Source organism: Vigna radiata, unplaced genomic scaffold, assembly GCF_000741045.1.
Source record: "Vigna radiata var. radiata cultivar VC1973A unplaced genomic scaffold, Vradiata_ver6 scaffold_298, whole genome shotgun sequence".
Taxonomy (NCBI): domain Eukaryota; kingdom Viridiplantae; phylum Streptophyta; class Magnoliopsida; order Fabales; family Fabaceae; genus Vigna; species Vigna radiata.
This window is the reverse complement of record NW_014542028.1, coordinates 75,554-91,145: the sequence shown is the minus strand read 5'-3', so window position 1 is coordinate 91,145 and position 15,592 is coordinate 75,554. Positions and strand designations below refer to the sequence as shown.

At 30.2% G+C, this 15,592-nt stretch overlaps 1 protein-coding gene across 1 annotated transcript; it reads right to left on the bottom strand.

Annotated features, from left to right (window-relative positions):
- Positions 1 to 5,384: 5,384 nt before the first annotated feature.
- LOC106778947 (cytochrome P450 704C1-like) lies at positions 5,385 to 9,649 on the bottom strand. Its single transcript, XM_014666957.2, has 6 exons — positions 9,285 to 9,649; positions 7,696 to 7,911; positions 7,316 to 7,606; positions 6,792 to 7,112; positions 5,709 to 5,912; positions 5,385 to 5,589 (listed from the first exon to the last, which is right to left on the bottom strand). The coding sequence occupies exons 1-6, from the start codon at positions 9,576 to 9,578 to the stop codon at positions 5,410 to 5,412; spliced, it is 1,506 nt and encodes a 501-aa protein (XP_014522443.1). The 5' UTR covers positions 9,579 to 9,649; the 3' UTR covers positions 5,385 to 5,409.
- Between the last annotated feature and the right edge of the window lie 5,943 nt (positions 9,650 to 15,592).

Genomic DNA, 15,592 nt, shown 5'->3' with positions numbered 1-15,592 from the left:
CTTCCTTTTTTTCCTTTTTACATTGAGTTCACTTTGCATGTTTTTCTCTTCTCTTCTTTTCTTTTCTTTCTCATGCATTTTTCTTTTTATAACTTTTGAACTCAATGTTTTTCTTTTTCTTTTACCTTTCACTTTCCCCACACAACCCCAACTTGAACATTTTCAACACATACAATTATTCTCAACCCAACTCAAGGTAATTCAATTCAAACAAGGGTTTTCATACTGTTTAAGGCCAAGGTTCAAAAAGGGTATATCATTTAAAATTCTTTGGGTGAAAATTTGGCTAAGTAAGGGCTTTCCAAGCATGGTCTTGACCATATGACATACACATGCAATTCAATCAATTATCAAAATTAAGTCAATATCATTCATGATTCCTTATGAACAATGCACACATCAATAAAAACTCTGAAGCTCAATACCTCACACAAATGCTTTCTCACTTCTCATTCATGAATCCTGCTTAGCATCACAATCACAATCATAATCACTTACTCATTTGTTCACATAATTAGTGAAACATTAACCTGGATATCAGCATTCACACATTCTCAATCATCATCCACAATCAATCATCAGTAGTAAATAACTCATCATGCAATAAAATTGAACCATCATCAGAATCAGTGTACAAGCCAAGCATAAACACAAGAATAATACCTATACTACTAATTCAAAGTACAACAGAAAAAGAAAAAGAAAAATCCTTTTCCAAATGTTGGCATCCATCAGTAGATGCCCTCAACATAAGTCCTCATCTAAGTCATAATCATCCTCATCCTGGGCATCCTCAAAATCCTCATCCTCCTGGTCATCATCCTGTACACCTAAGGCTCCAGCTGCTCTAGACCCATTGCCCTACGCCTACCCTTGGGGCCAAGCCATCGCACTATGGAACTCGTCCATAGTCCACCTGTGCACTAGTGACTGATCATATAGTCCTACAATCATCTCGGCAGTGGCCACCTGTCCTCTGCAAAGGGACTTCATCCTTGCCTCTACCATGGACATATACATGTCCCTCATCTGGAAAGGCTCAGGTTGTTGTGTCGGTGCATTAACAGGCTCATCCTCCTGTTGCGTTGCTGCCCTCCTAGGAAGTCTCCTAGGAACTGCTCCAGCCGGCTCATCACCTCCACAGTACTGACGATAATAGGAGGCATCAATAGCTCTCCTCGGCCTCTCTTAGGGTGGAACTATAGTGTCCACTCCTATCTGTTGGCACAAGTATGTAATTAGGGACGGATGTCCCAGTGGTGTCCTGCTGCTCATAGTGTTGGCGCAACTTAGAATTTCCCTGGTAATAATCTTAGCAACGTTTATATCCATTTGCCTTAGCATACAATAAATGACCAAAATCCAATGTAGTGTGATGTCAGAAACATGAGAACATGGCTGGATGTTGGCATGAGTAAATGTCATCCAGTACTTGGCTAAGGAAGCCAAATCTGCTCTAAGGATGTTAATTGGTGCTCCATTAGGGTTTCTCTGAAAATGCCTCCTAGGGATGCACATCACTCTCTCAATATCTTCATAATCCTTGGCTTCTTCTTCATGATCAAGAAGAAAAGGGAAAGTTGCCCGAATTGCAAGGAATGTTAATCCTACAAGGAGGATTAGTGATGAAGACATTCGAGGGAAGCTTTTAAGTCTAAGGAAGATTAAAACCGTGGTTTCACACAGATATCTGAAATTGGTGAGGGTGTCCTACTCCAACTTAAAGATGAGTGATGAAACATTTTGTTCCATAGTCCATCTCAAAGAGGTTTGGATTGGGATTGTCGTTTTCCAACCTATCAGGAAATAAGGCTTTCTCTTTTAGAAATGGATTGGTCATCAAGGACTTATTAGATTCACCATGATAAAAATGATGATCATCAGCAAGTTTATCCCATCTCTGAATCTTGGAGTGCAAATAAAACATGTTTGAAAAAAACTAAAGAAGATGAGTGGGCTAGATGGTATGCGGTGACAATAGATTGTATGTTAGAATCGCTAAAGAGATTCTTGGGGCTGAAGTATATTGAAAGATTGTATTTCATAATCGTTAAAAAGATTCTTGGGGCTCAAGTAAATTGAAATTTGACACAACCATTGACAAAAGACTCTAAGGATTGAAAAGTTACCGATCAAAATGGAAAGGAAGGTGATGTGAACAACCAGAAAGTGATCAACAATAATTCTACAACAGAAGAATATGGATTTTCGTTGTTTGATTTTAATTTTGTAATTAGTGGCTTCTTAAGCCATCTTTTGTTTTGTTAGTTGTAATAATCTTTTGAATATCAATGAAATTCTCTTTTGGCAAACATTAGTGAATGGGGATTGAATTGTTTAAATTGATTAAATCACTTGTATGATTGCAATTGAACATTTTAATGTTACATCATTACATTGCATTCATACTCTATCTGTGATAATGGTTATTGCACAAATGGAGTTCATAGGAGAAATTTTACAAATGGAAGTATTATCTGAAGCCAAATGTTGCTCCATTTTTTCTTTTTCCTTTTTAAATTCCAATAGAACGTCGAACTCTAAGGGGATTTGACGTTAAAGGCATTAGTATTACGTCATATTATATGTGTCTTAGACGTTTTATCACAAAGAGATTCAATGTTGTGTTTGAAACGACTGATAAATTTTGTGTTTGAAATGAAGAGATTAACGTCCAATATTGACACCACTCGACGTTCCACGTTATATAGGAAAGTGTATTTAGTGAGTCTTGATAAATGCTTTTGTTAGTAACGAAGATATTCACGAAAAGGCAGTTAGTTGGTCATTAATTATGTGAAGTTACCAACGAAAAATACTTTGAAGGATTTGTAAAAGAAATTCATTTTTACATAACGTAGCGTAGGTTCATAAATATAAAAGAAAAAATAATAAAAAAGGAACTGAATAATAAAACGTCAAAGTCAATGCAAAAATGACGTTATATGGTTTGATTTAAAAGAAAAGTATAAAAAGATAACTATTGGCTGTAATATACAACGTCAATCTTTTGTTACGGTTGACGTCATATTAATTACATCAATATTTAGTATTTATTTATTTTTGTATTGGATGTCAGTTGTTTCCGTAGCTGACGTTATGTGCACCAACGACCATCACGTCAACCCTATCTTGTTCGACGTTCTATATTGGTTTAAACGTCAAGCCATAAAGTGTGCGACGTTCTGTTTGGTTTAAAAGAGAAAAGAAAAAAAGAATGAAGAAGGGATTCACTTGCTGGCATATAAAACGTCGAATATTTTTCATGGTTGACATCAAATGTGGGTAGGAGTAATACTGCTGGAAGAAAACCACTATTTCGTTATTTTTTTTGTTTTAAATTGAACGTCAGATGTTTCTTAAGTTGACGTTGTGTGATTCTATGGTCATTGTTTTACGTCGATCTGGGTCTTGTGTTGACGTTAAAACATTTTAGATTACATCCTTTTGGGCCTCATTTGACGTTAATACATTTGAGACGGCGAACTCTTTATGTAAATGACGTGGAGCGATTGAATTTATTTACAAAAATGTCACCGGTCATTTTTAACGTTGCATATTGAGCGATTCGATGTTGATCGCGTGATGTTATACGCTGTTTTTGCACTGTTGATAATTTCTAAGACATATTACTTCACTTTTACCGCTTGGAACATTAATTTGAAGTTTGTGCTTAGAGAAATAATTTTATCATTTTGGATGGAGCTAAAAACCACTTTATTTTTGTCCTTAAGTAACCTCGCTAAAACTTTAATTCTTATTTTGTTTACTTTTAAATTGACTTGAAATTTTGATATATGGTTTATAAGACATATAAATTCATCTTGACCGCTTAGACTATTATTTGGAAAACTGTACTTAGACAAATCATTTCGTATTTTGGATGGATTTGAAAACCACTTTAATTATGTCATTAAGTTGTCTCGGTACTCAACTATTAACTTGTTTTCTAGTGGTTTTCAGATCCATCTAAAATATGAAATTATTTTGTCTAAGTACAATTTTTCAATTAATAATCTAAGCGGTTAAGATGAATTGATATGTCTTATGAATCATATATCCAAATTTCAGGTCAACCTAACGGTAAACATAGTGAAAATTAAAGTTTTGTCAAGGTAACTTAAGGACATAAATAAATTTGTTTTCAACTCCATCCATAATGCGAAATTTATTTCTGTAAGCACAAAATTTAAATTAATGTTCCATGTTGTAAAAATGAAGTAATATGTCTTAGAAATCATATATCAAATTTTAACTTAATCTAACGATAAACGAAGGAGGATTGAGATTTTACTGAAGTAACTTAGAGACAGAAATAAAGTGATCAGTTTACTCAAAATTGTAAAATTAATTCTTCCAAGTACATACCTCAAATTAAAAATCCAAACAATCAAAGTGAAATAATATATTTCAAGAATCATATATCAAAATTTTAGCGTAATTTAATGACAAAGAAAGTAGAGATTAAGATCTTACTAAGATAACTCGAAAAATAAAAAACAAAAAAATATAATCAAGAAAAATCAAAACCCTAGATAAACAGTTAACGTTACTAAAACCCAACATGCTTATCTCTCATAATCAAAATCATGGACCTAAATATCATACATAAATAAAAAAAAAAAAAAATAGTTTCTTTTACCTTTTTTTTTTTCTCACAATTGTTTTTTTTTCGCGATCGAAAGATATGTTTCTAGCCACCCTCTTTGTTGTTAGTCCAAGTCTCCGTTCCTTTCTTTCTCCAAGTTACCGCACTGGCTAAAGGTTCCCCCAATTTATAACCAAAAATTTTGTGCATGCGGGTCCCGAAATCCTTAATTTCTGCCAGAAATTCCGAAAGGTTATCCACCATTTCGGTTTTCAAGGCATGCTTTTTGCAAAGCAGCCCATTCTTCCTCCATGAATGAGTTGGCTAGTCCACCACAGTCTCAGTTTTTTGAAAAAATGTTGATAGAAAGCTCCTAGGTTTCAATTATGCTATTAAAATATTTATAAAATATTTTTCAACATAAATCCCTTCCCCGGGGTTAAAAGCCATTTTCTTATGTCAATAAGACCATTGTCATCTAAACAAACGCATTTATTTGTTTATTTTTTCATCTTTATAATATTTAAGTCTATTTTTCACGTTTATTACTAATAATAATAAGATAATATTATTACTATTTATTAAAGTAAATATTTTAATGAATCTTACATAAGTTATATATAGGATTGTTTGGATTTATTTTCTTCGAGGCACACTTAAAGTCATATAATAGTATACATTATTAAATTATGTTCATAGAATAACTTGAAAACCAACATATCTTTCAATTCTAAAATACACTTTCATTCCCTTTTGTTGAACTACTTTTAGTTTTAGCTTTTGAGTAGAGTTGGGATTGTTCCAAAAATCTTTTAATCCCCTTATCTGTGCAAGGCCTTGATTTCAAGGCCTCCATCAATATGAAGATTTATCATCGTCTTGTAGGTCACATTTTTCTTCTCATCATTCAATTTGAAGCGGAAACAACCTAATAAAACTGCTGAAAATATCTTCATTTGTCTATAAGCAAACTCTTTTCCTAGACAAATCCGAGGACCAGCCTGCAAATGAATCAAAATTAATCCAATGTTTCTTGAAAGAAAATACACACAAATAGGAGTTTGATCATGTGCATAACAAGCATAATTCTCAAAAATGTTCTAAGCAAAACTCTACTAACCTGAAAAGCTGTAAACTTGAAAGGGCTCTCTGGCTTAAAAATGCCATTCTCATCAAGCCATCTTTCTGGTCTAAAATCCTCTGCATCATCACCCCATATAAATTTCATCCGACCCATTGCATAAGGTTGGTAAGATACCATATCTCCCTTATTAACACTGTACCCATCTGGTAATGTATCATCAGAAAAACAAATCTTTGCATCCTGCATCAAATTAAGGAGTCTGGTACTTATAATGCATTTCATATACAAGCATGTCAAATGTGTAACAACAATCTTGGGAAGTTATATTATTACATGGAAGCCAGTGAGGAAGGGTGGAGTGCTGATTTTTTATTAGCATAAAATAGGTTTCTAGTCCTCTTAATTTTTAGCTTCAACTTGGTTCTCTAAATTTAAAAAGTCACCTTGATCTGTTAAAGTGTATCTGTTATACCAGATTTAAAGAAAAAATAAGATGAGGAACCTAAAGGCTATTTTAGTCTTTCAGTTACAATGATAATATATCAATTGTGAGGTTGTAGAAACTTGACAAGTTCCTCAATAAGCTTTAGTCCTTACCAAGTAAATTAGAGGATGAAATATGTGTGAAAATAAGAGACATGTCTAAGGAGAGAAAATCTTAAAGCTGGATCTTGTACTTGGTCTAGAAATCAAATTTAAAACATGAGTGCATTTGGTTTCTATTTTCAAAAATCTTACTAGTTTATAGAAAAAACAAAGGAAACACAGACCCATGCCAAGCACATGCCTCACCATTATAGCACACCCTTGAGCTAGGACCACAGAACATGACAAAAATGACAAAACATCTGTGTTTTTGGTTTTCAATATACTTGTTTAAGAAGATTTCAAAACGTGATCAACTTTAGATGGACTTGAGAGCTGAATACCATGAAATTATTTGAAAATAAAACAATTTTAAAACAAAAGGTGAGAAGGAAATCAAACAGCCCCAAGTCCTCCCACCTTTAGAGGTATCTGTAGTTTTAACCATAAATGCAAGAAGGAGCAGTAGTGGAGTCTTGTTTCTACTGCATGCAGTGATGAAAATGAAGAGTTCAGCCTCAAACTTAATCTTACCACAGGGACAGCAGGATAAAGTCTGAGCGTTTCTGTAATTACTGCATGAAGATAGTTCATCTTTTCAAGAGCTTCATCTGTTACACTTGATGCAAATTCAGTATAGCTGCTAATTGTTTTTGTGTTTGTTGCTTCTTTCACTTCTTCTGCTGCTTTTTCTTGAACTGCAGGGTACTTACATAACATGTACATGAACCAAGAAAGTGTGGCTGCTGTTGTGTCTTTCCCAGCAATAACAAAGTTTAAAATTATATCTCTTAGGTATTTTGAATCATATCCCTTCACTTGCAGAAACCTTGACAGAATATCTTCACGTTTACTCTACAGATATAGAGTGAAAAATGGATCATATATTGGTGGCACATCTAGTGAGAGATTAAGAGAGTTAATCTTGGTCATGCACTCATATATAAATGGCCATGATTCTTTTATGTAAGTTTAATCTCAAGCTTCCGTTTATGATTCTACAGCTAAGGTTACTCTTTTCATCATGTATAAATACAGCTTGCATGTAATAAACTTACATCGGAACCTCCCCTTGAAATCTGCATTTGCTGAATTCTAGTGTTGATTAGGTTCAAAACAAATTTATCTAAAACTTTAGTAGTCTTTCTTAATTTCGCCTCTGATCCAATATTCAGAAATTTCTTGATCTTCCAGAAGACATCAACATAACGATAGAGGGTGAGTGCACTTGATGCATCAAAAGCATCAGCAAAAATCTTCCCTTCTTGACTTGATCCACACATGCTGTCAAGTTCAGTTCCAAATGCAACTTGGAAAATTGAATCCAGTGTTGATCTCATGAAAAGGTCCTATACAAATTATTGGAGCAAATTAGCATCCTATGAAGTAGATAAAAGAAGGTATGTGATAGCATCTTTCAGGGCATATATATACCGACTTGGATTTCCAAAGAACTATTAGAAGTTGCAGATTCAGACACAATGTCTGCAAGTTTTGCTGCATTCTTTCTGAATATTGAAACGCTGAAGTCCCTTAACATCTTGGTAGAGAATTCATGACTTGATATTTTCCTTTGTTCCCGCCATTTCTCCCCATCAACAGTGAAAATCCCATCACCTAGTAAATCCTTCAAATTGTGATAGTTGTACAAGCCCTGCACAAAAAGTTTAAAGAAATAAAATTGAAGCTATTTGGCCCAACTCTTTCAAGAATCAAGCAAAACCCTATATGCCTTATTAAATAAATCATAAAGGCCTATCAAAAATCTATATACCTAATGCTTAGAATCTCTGTAATTTTTACATCTAAGATAATGGAGGATACTAAAAGAAATTTTGTAATCAATATTACAGGGTTGTAAAGCACTATGTATACCCTCTTGCACTTGTTAGGAATCCAAAGTAAAAATGAGAAAACTAAGTAACATAAAAAAAAGAAGGAAAAACCTAGAGATCTATTGTCTTACAGTTTTGGATTGAAAGTGGTATCATATTGATTCATGATTTATTGGTATCAATTATCCCCTATGTATCGTTTAGAAAGAACCCAATAGCACTAGTTTACAATTGAATTAGATTTTTTTTTTCTCATATACCTAAACTCTCTTCATCTCCTAATAACAGTTTGGGCTCAAGCCAGCCAGCTTTATACTACGTATAATTTCCATAAATCTCTCTTTAAGCTCTGTTTTATAGTATTCTCCACATGTTACCATACTAATAATAAAGCTAGTGTTACAACCACAGCATGGAAATTGGAAAGTATATTGTCTACCTTCAGAAGGAAGATGGAATAAGTTACCATTGCCAAAATTTAAAAGGACAAATTCTAATTTGATTTATCATTTTTAAGCAACCTCTACACTAAGAAGAAGCCTCAGATTCTGAACCTCAGTTTCCTAACCATCAATTGAAAGGTTTTCTTTCATAACATACAGACGAAGTTCCCTTTGACTTTTACACCTATTACCTATTTCAGCAGGATATAACTATTGCAATCATTCCAGGAAAAAGGTATCATAAACAGAACCATGAACTGTAGCACCGAAGTGTTTAGTGTTCCACATCATGTCACTTTTCACAAAGTTGGCAAATCGCTTTCAAAATAAAAATAATTCTTCAATGTTTATAACTGGGCGCTCCAGTTTTTCATATATGTTATCTGGAAAACAAGTTTTTTAATTCAACAGATTTGACAACAATATGAAATCCAAGAACCTTTTCAGTCCCTTGAACCCTACCCACTAGAGAGTAAGTGGCAACTCACCACTTTCATTTAACAACTCTAAAACAAAACAGACCCTTCAACACTTTTCTGTACAAACGAGTAATGTTATATTTTCCCCAAAATCTTTGTATAGATCTTGCAAGATTTTCTAAAATTAAAGTTGAAATGACTCAACAAAATTAAAACATTCAATGTTTTCTTTATCAAACAAGTAGTGGAAAAGTAAAGAATTGAGATAATGATAGCTAAAGACTCGGTCTATCTTTCAAAGAATCATCCATTAATTAATAAAGTTTTTACCTTTCCATAATTTTCAAAATTGGTTTTGAGTATGTACTCAACATTACTTGGTTCTGCAGTGTAAACTTCATATCTGAAAAGGTTGAGCAATCTGTATGTTCTGTGTTTGGCAGCAAGATGAGTCATGTAATGGTGCAACCTGTGGAAGTTTATCATCTGATTAAACACAGTGCCAGCAACAGGGTGATACCTCTTCCCATCCCTTTTGCTCAGTTTTCTGAAAAGAAATTGAAGCACCAAAAGGGTCAAAGCTGCAAAGAAATAAGGATGTGAAAGAAAAGCCATGGATGACATGGTTTCTATTGAGGTAAGGAAGTTGCAGTGCAAATGTGACCTTTTCACAGTACTAAGGAAAATAGAATACAATACAATACAATAGTTTTATATCGAATTAAATGGAAGGGGCTGATCAGTTTCTATCAGATGAGGGTTCAGAATAATAACTAAGGAAATGATAAAATATGATTGGAAAAAAATTAGTCTTACTATTGACTTTCATTAGTTTTGTTTATCTTATCTTTTCATTAAAAAATTGTTTAATAATATAATAAATAAAACTAATGAGAAGGAGCGGGCTGTTCATTGCCACCAAAAGTTTTTAAATTTTTTTACATTAAATGTAATATATATTAAAAATTGATAGAAGTTAAATTAGATGTTTTTATTTTTTTTTCATCTTTTATTTTTTATATGTTCTTTTGGAAAAAAGATTAGACACGAACTCATTATTTTTATTTATTTTTCATTTGTTTTCTCTCCTTCTTAAAGAAAGAAAAAAAAATAACTTTTTCTTGTACGTGAAATATTAGTTTGGTAATTAGTATTTTGTTCATGTTATGAGTTTTTTTATATTTTTTCATATTTTATTTTAATTGTGATTTGATTATTATATTTTTTTAATAATTATATCTCTCAATTTTTTTATTAGATTATGAAAAATTATTTTTTAGTTTAAAAATTTTATTTTAAAACAATAAGTATATTGATGAAGAATAAAAAAAATAAATTCATTTTTAAAAGTCATAAAAGGAAGTCACTCATTATGAAGATGAAAATGATAAGTTCAATTTCTTTTCATATTCTAAAATATGATATTAATGATTTAATTGTCAAATTAAAAAAATATTTTTAAAGATCCAAATAATTATACGTGACGACTTCGTGTTAATTCATGACAAAATATAATTTGAAAATTGTTGCTGATACTCCTAATAATCATCATTTGAGGAATTTATCAACATGATTAAATTATGTCAATTTTTGACGAGAAAAGTAAAATAATATTTTACTTTTGACCTTATTTTAATTTTTTCTTTTTTATAACCACAACAGAAATATTACTTTTTTAACAAATATTATCAAAACAAAAATATAGAATAAAATGAAAGATGAATTTCTTGGCAACAATATAATTATTTATATTAAAAAAATAATTAAATATTCTAATTCAATTTTTATGAATTCAAAAATTTAAAAGAGAAAGAAATAATCCACTAAATATGTTTGATTTATTTTATAATTATAATTATATTAAATTATGTATGTAATTAAGTATATAAATTTAATTGTATTACTTTTACTTTTCCAAAATTATTAGTACACTTTAGGTTATTAAAGTTTGTTTACTCAATTATTTTTTGCTGTTAAAATTTTTTTCCTCTATTACATGTACGAATGGTAATAGAGCCATATGGATGTGCTGTAATTATTTTATCCACATCATCAAATTAATTGTTTTTTATTTTTTAGATTTAATAGATATGAAATTTTATTTTACTATTCTACACGTTTTTTATTTTTTAAATTGTAATTAAAATATAATATTTATCAAATACTTAAAATAAGTATATTTTCATGATAAACATCAAATAAAAAAATTTAATTTTATAAATATTAAATATGACAATCAAATAACAATTAAATAAAATATAAAATACTAAAAAAAATAAAAATAATCAAATTTGAATCTTAAAAATGAATTATAAAGTTAAAGATAAATATAAAGATATTAAAATAAGTATAGAAAGAACAAAATATACATTCTTAAATCCATATTTAATTTAAAAAATCAAATATCATATAACGAGTACAATAACGTTTATATCACACGGAACTATTTTTAAAGGTTTTTCTTTCTGTATTGTTGTGTGGCTCAAAAGAGATCTTGCCGTAAATGTCACAACGGTTGACACTTGTATTTCTTCTACTTTTTCTTCAACTAACCCTAATTAGATCACTAGGTACAATTTTCCATTTCAAAAGCAATAATTTTAAATAGAAATTTAAATAGTGGAAAAAAAGAGTTGGATTTGATTGTGGTTTAGTGCCGTATAGGGATAACAAAAAAATCTGGGTATGCGGATATCTGTGGATAAAATTCATGACAGATAGTTGATACATGCAGATATTTATCGAAATCTACGGATAGCGGGTATTTTAATACTCCTTATAAACGGGTCGGGTGTGAGTATTATACTATCTGTATTCGCGTATATCCGCTATTCGCAAAAATAAAAATAAAAATTTAATTTTTATTTTATTAAGTTAAATCTAATTAAAATTAGCATTAATTTATATTTTACAAGTTAAATTTAATTAAAATGGTACTATATGAAGTATACCGATCAAAATTAATTGTCATTTATGGACAATTAACATGTATTAATAGGTCAGATTGTCTTATTCTTTACAAAATATACGGTATTGATTATTGATTATTCGGTTTGATTGCCTCTTTACAAAATATACATTTAATTGCCTAAAAATATAATGCACTAATTAATAGGTGATATAACTCTTTACAAAATATAAGGTATTAATTATTGATTATTAGATTTGATTGTCTAAAAATATACTGCACAATCAATGGGCTTGCGTGCCATAGGCTCTATAAACTCAAGAAGGATTGAAGATCAAAAAAGAACAAGGCTCTATAAATATACAATTGATGTATAGGTACAATCTTCCTCTTCTATCCTAATAAACTCAAGAAGGACTGAAGATCAAAAGAGAACAAAGCAAAGAAGGACGACTGACTCTCGGACTAATTCAATTGAAACAAAAATTAAATTTTAATTAAATTTTATATATATTTTTTTTGTAATTCTATTTAAATTTTATTTTAATAATTTATAGAAATATATCTTTTTTAAATATTTGCGGGTATCCACGGATATTTGCGAGTTTTAAAATATCCGTGGATATTTTTTAAGCATGTATTCGTACGGTTAGCGGATCGGGTAGCGGGTGAATTTTTTTTTATCGAGTCGGGTTGTGGATAGACACTATCCGTGTCTGACCCGACCCGTTGTCATCCCTAGTGCCGCCCTTTTAATTCTACATGTGAAAAATCTTGCAATAAATTAAAAAATATTAAGAGTATTTTATTTTTTTTAATAAATTACTAATAAGTGTTTTTAAAATATTAAAATTTTTATTAATGTTTAACATGATTTTGTTTAAGATATTAAAAAATTAATTAACATTTATCAAATAATATTTTAATTAAATTAAAACTATTTAATTAAATGATAAAAATTAGCCAAATATTTTTTTTTTAAATTAACGTACAATATTTTCTCTTTTTGGATCAAAGAGATGGAATTTAGTTTAGAATTCGAAAAACATTTATGAGACTTGTTGAATATGATAAGGGTATTGCATTATTCTTGGAATCAAGACTATCTTGACAAACAATTATTGCTTTTCATTCTTATCCGTAGGATATGAGACGTTGGACCAAACAAATACGCAAGTAATTAATGTATTCATATGTTTCTTTGAAAAAGTAGTGTGTTTTGCTTTATGCTTAAAACGTACAATTGATAAAAATACTTATTTAAATTATTATTTTCTGTATCTTTTTGTCCTGTATTATTTGATGGATAACTAAACTTTAATAAAGAAATTAACAAAAGGACATCAAAATTTTACTCCATCATCACTTTTATTCTTATTATGTTTTAAGTTATGTAAATTGTATAACTTTTTTACTTTTCTATCTTAGAATCGTATGGTCAATTAATCTAATATCAATCAATATGTATAATCCTCAAATTGTTTAAATAAAGTACTACCTCCACCTTTTTTGTTTTTAAGGTTTACTATATCTCATTTAAGAATATTCATTTTCTTTATTTTATTATACATATTGATTTTAAACAACATATTTTAAACTTCACATAATTTTGTCGACATTTAGCATAAGTATTCAAGTTATATGAAATAAAAGTAATTAAATTACAAACAAATATGTATCCGAAGATCAATACAAACCATACTTAATAAATATTCATGAATTTTAATACATGTATATTAAACTACATGAGTGATTAATCTTCTTAAACTGTCCAACTGACAATTCAAGATTCAATACTTAAAAATTATTTGTACTATATATTAATTTAAAAAAAAAAAAATATATATATATATATATATATATATATATATATTTCAAAAAGCTTGGAGACGGTAAATAATTTTTATATTGAATTTCAAACGAGAAACTAAGGTTAACTCAACACAACAATATATTTAAACATATAATTAATCACATATCAAACATACAAAAAGTAAACAACATAATGGAAAATTGGCTTAATATTACTTCTGATCTCTATATTTGTCAACTTTGTTCAATGTGGGATTCATTTTTTTCAAGTGTTCAATGTGGTCCCTTATTTTGTAATTTATGTTTAATTTGATCCTTTTTACTAACGGTGTATAAATCATTAACGACTAAATGTCTACATGAGAAATCAGTGAATTATGTGATAATTATTGGTTGACGTTGGCACTTAAACACATAGTAATATGGATTTGTGATATTTGGTAGTGGTTTTCTGAAATTTAATCACACGTTTCTAGGTTAGTGAGTTGAAAAATAGGGTTTTTGAAGTGTGAAGGTTTTATCGTGGTTTGGTGGGAAATCTCCATTAAATCAAACATCAGGTTACTTTATCGTTCAAATTGGAAGGATTGATTCATGCCTAGGTCTAGTTTGCGTTCCTAATCTATGTTTCGCTTTTTGTACTAGGGTTTAGGATTTTTGTTGCATCGTGTTGGCTATTGTTTGTTTTACATTTTGGTGGGGTGATGTTTTGAAGAATTGTTTTACATCAGATGCACTTACACAGGAAACTCAGGAAATCACACAACTATCTGAAGCACTACCACAGGAAACGCAGGACTCCAAAGAACAATCAAGTGAGCCAATGAGAAGGGACAAGTTACAAATTAGGAGACCATGTGCTTCATAATATTTGGAATATTATTGTAATGACATTTGATGTACTTTTGTATTGTAAAAACCAACACTTGTCTAATAAACATTATTTTCTTGAAATCATAAGGAGCTTGATGGCAAACTTCCATTAGCCTTAGCATTCTGTTTTTTGTTGAAGATTTTGTTCAATTTCAATTTTTTTCATGCCATTTTGTAATTTTAATTAGTGAAGCTTCTGTTTATGTTGTTTGGTGCATTATGCTTGTTATTTGCTCAGTTTCACTGAGACTGATTAAGCTTTGAGAGTTCAATTTGAGTTCCAATCATGCTTAGCTATAGTGTCTAGTTGAGATCAATTTCTTTTAACATTCTAGAGTCATTTTATTTGCTTTCTAGTCCTTTGATTCTGTAAGAATAAAAATTGGTGATGAGATTGAGTGAATTTTATTGCATAAGTGGATGTAGTAGGGTGAATTTTCGAATTGCAGTGATTTTGTGTCAAATGCTAATTCAAACAATTCATATTTAAAGATTAAACTTTGTTGGAATGATTCAAACTAATGCAACACTATTAATGTTAAAATTTACCTCTAAAATCACCAATTTAAGGTTGTTTGAAAGAGAATTTTTCATTTTACATTCTAGCATATGTTTTCACGCTTAAGTTCTTTCAAGCAAGTTTCAAATGATGAATTTAAGGTGTTGGAATGGTTAGAATTGGAACAATATAGCTAATTTGAAATCTCGCCTCTAAAACCACTCATACATGCCTTATTTGTTTAAGTTGAATCAGTATTTATTGGAATTTAAGTTCTGTTGCTTTGTGAATTATATTGTCATGTAGCAATAGCCCAGGGTTTGTATAATTGAGTAAAACAAAATGAAAAAGATGTTTAACAATTGAAAAAGACAGTTAAACCCTGTACAATGCCGTAAAAGGACCTCAAAAGCATAAATACAAAAAATCTACAATTAATGCATTTTCTTTAAGACATTTCATCAAACAGATTTGACTTCCAGAATTCATAATATGGTTTTATTTTGCTCATTTAGGTACTATTTTGAACTTGTACAGCTAATTGAT

Bases quoted from the DNA above. Each gene is read 5' to 3' on its own strand.
- LOC106778947 (XM_014666957.2), bottom strand. From the start codon at position 9,578: ATGTCATCCATGGCTTTTCTTTCACATCCTTATTTCTTTGCAGCTTTG. The intron at 7,607-7,695 runs GTCGGTATATAT...TAATTTGTATAG, and splicing joins ATAGTTCTTTGGAAATCCAA to GACCTTTTCATGAGATCAAC. The intron at 5,590-5,708 runs GTTAGTAGAGTT...ATTCATTTGCAG, and splicing joins TCAAGTTTACAGCTTTTCAG to GCTGGTCCTCGGATTTGTCT.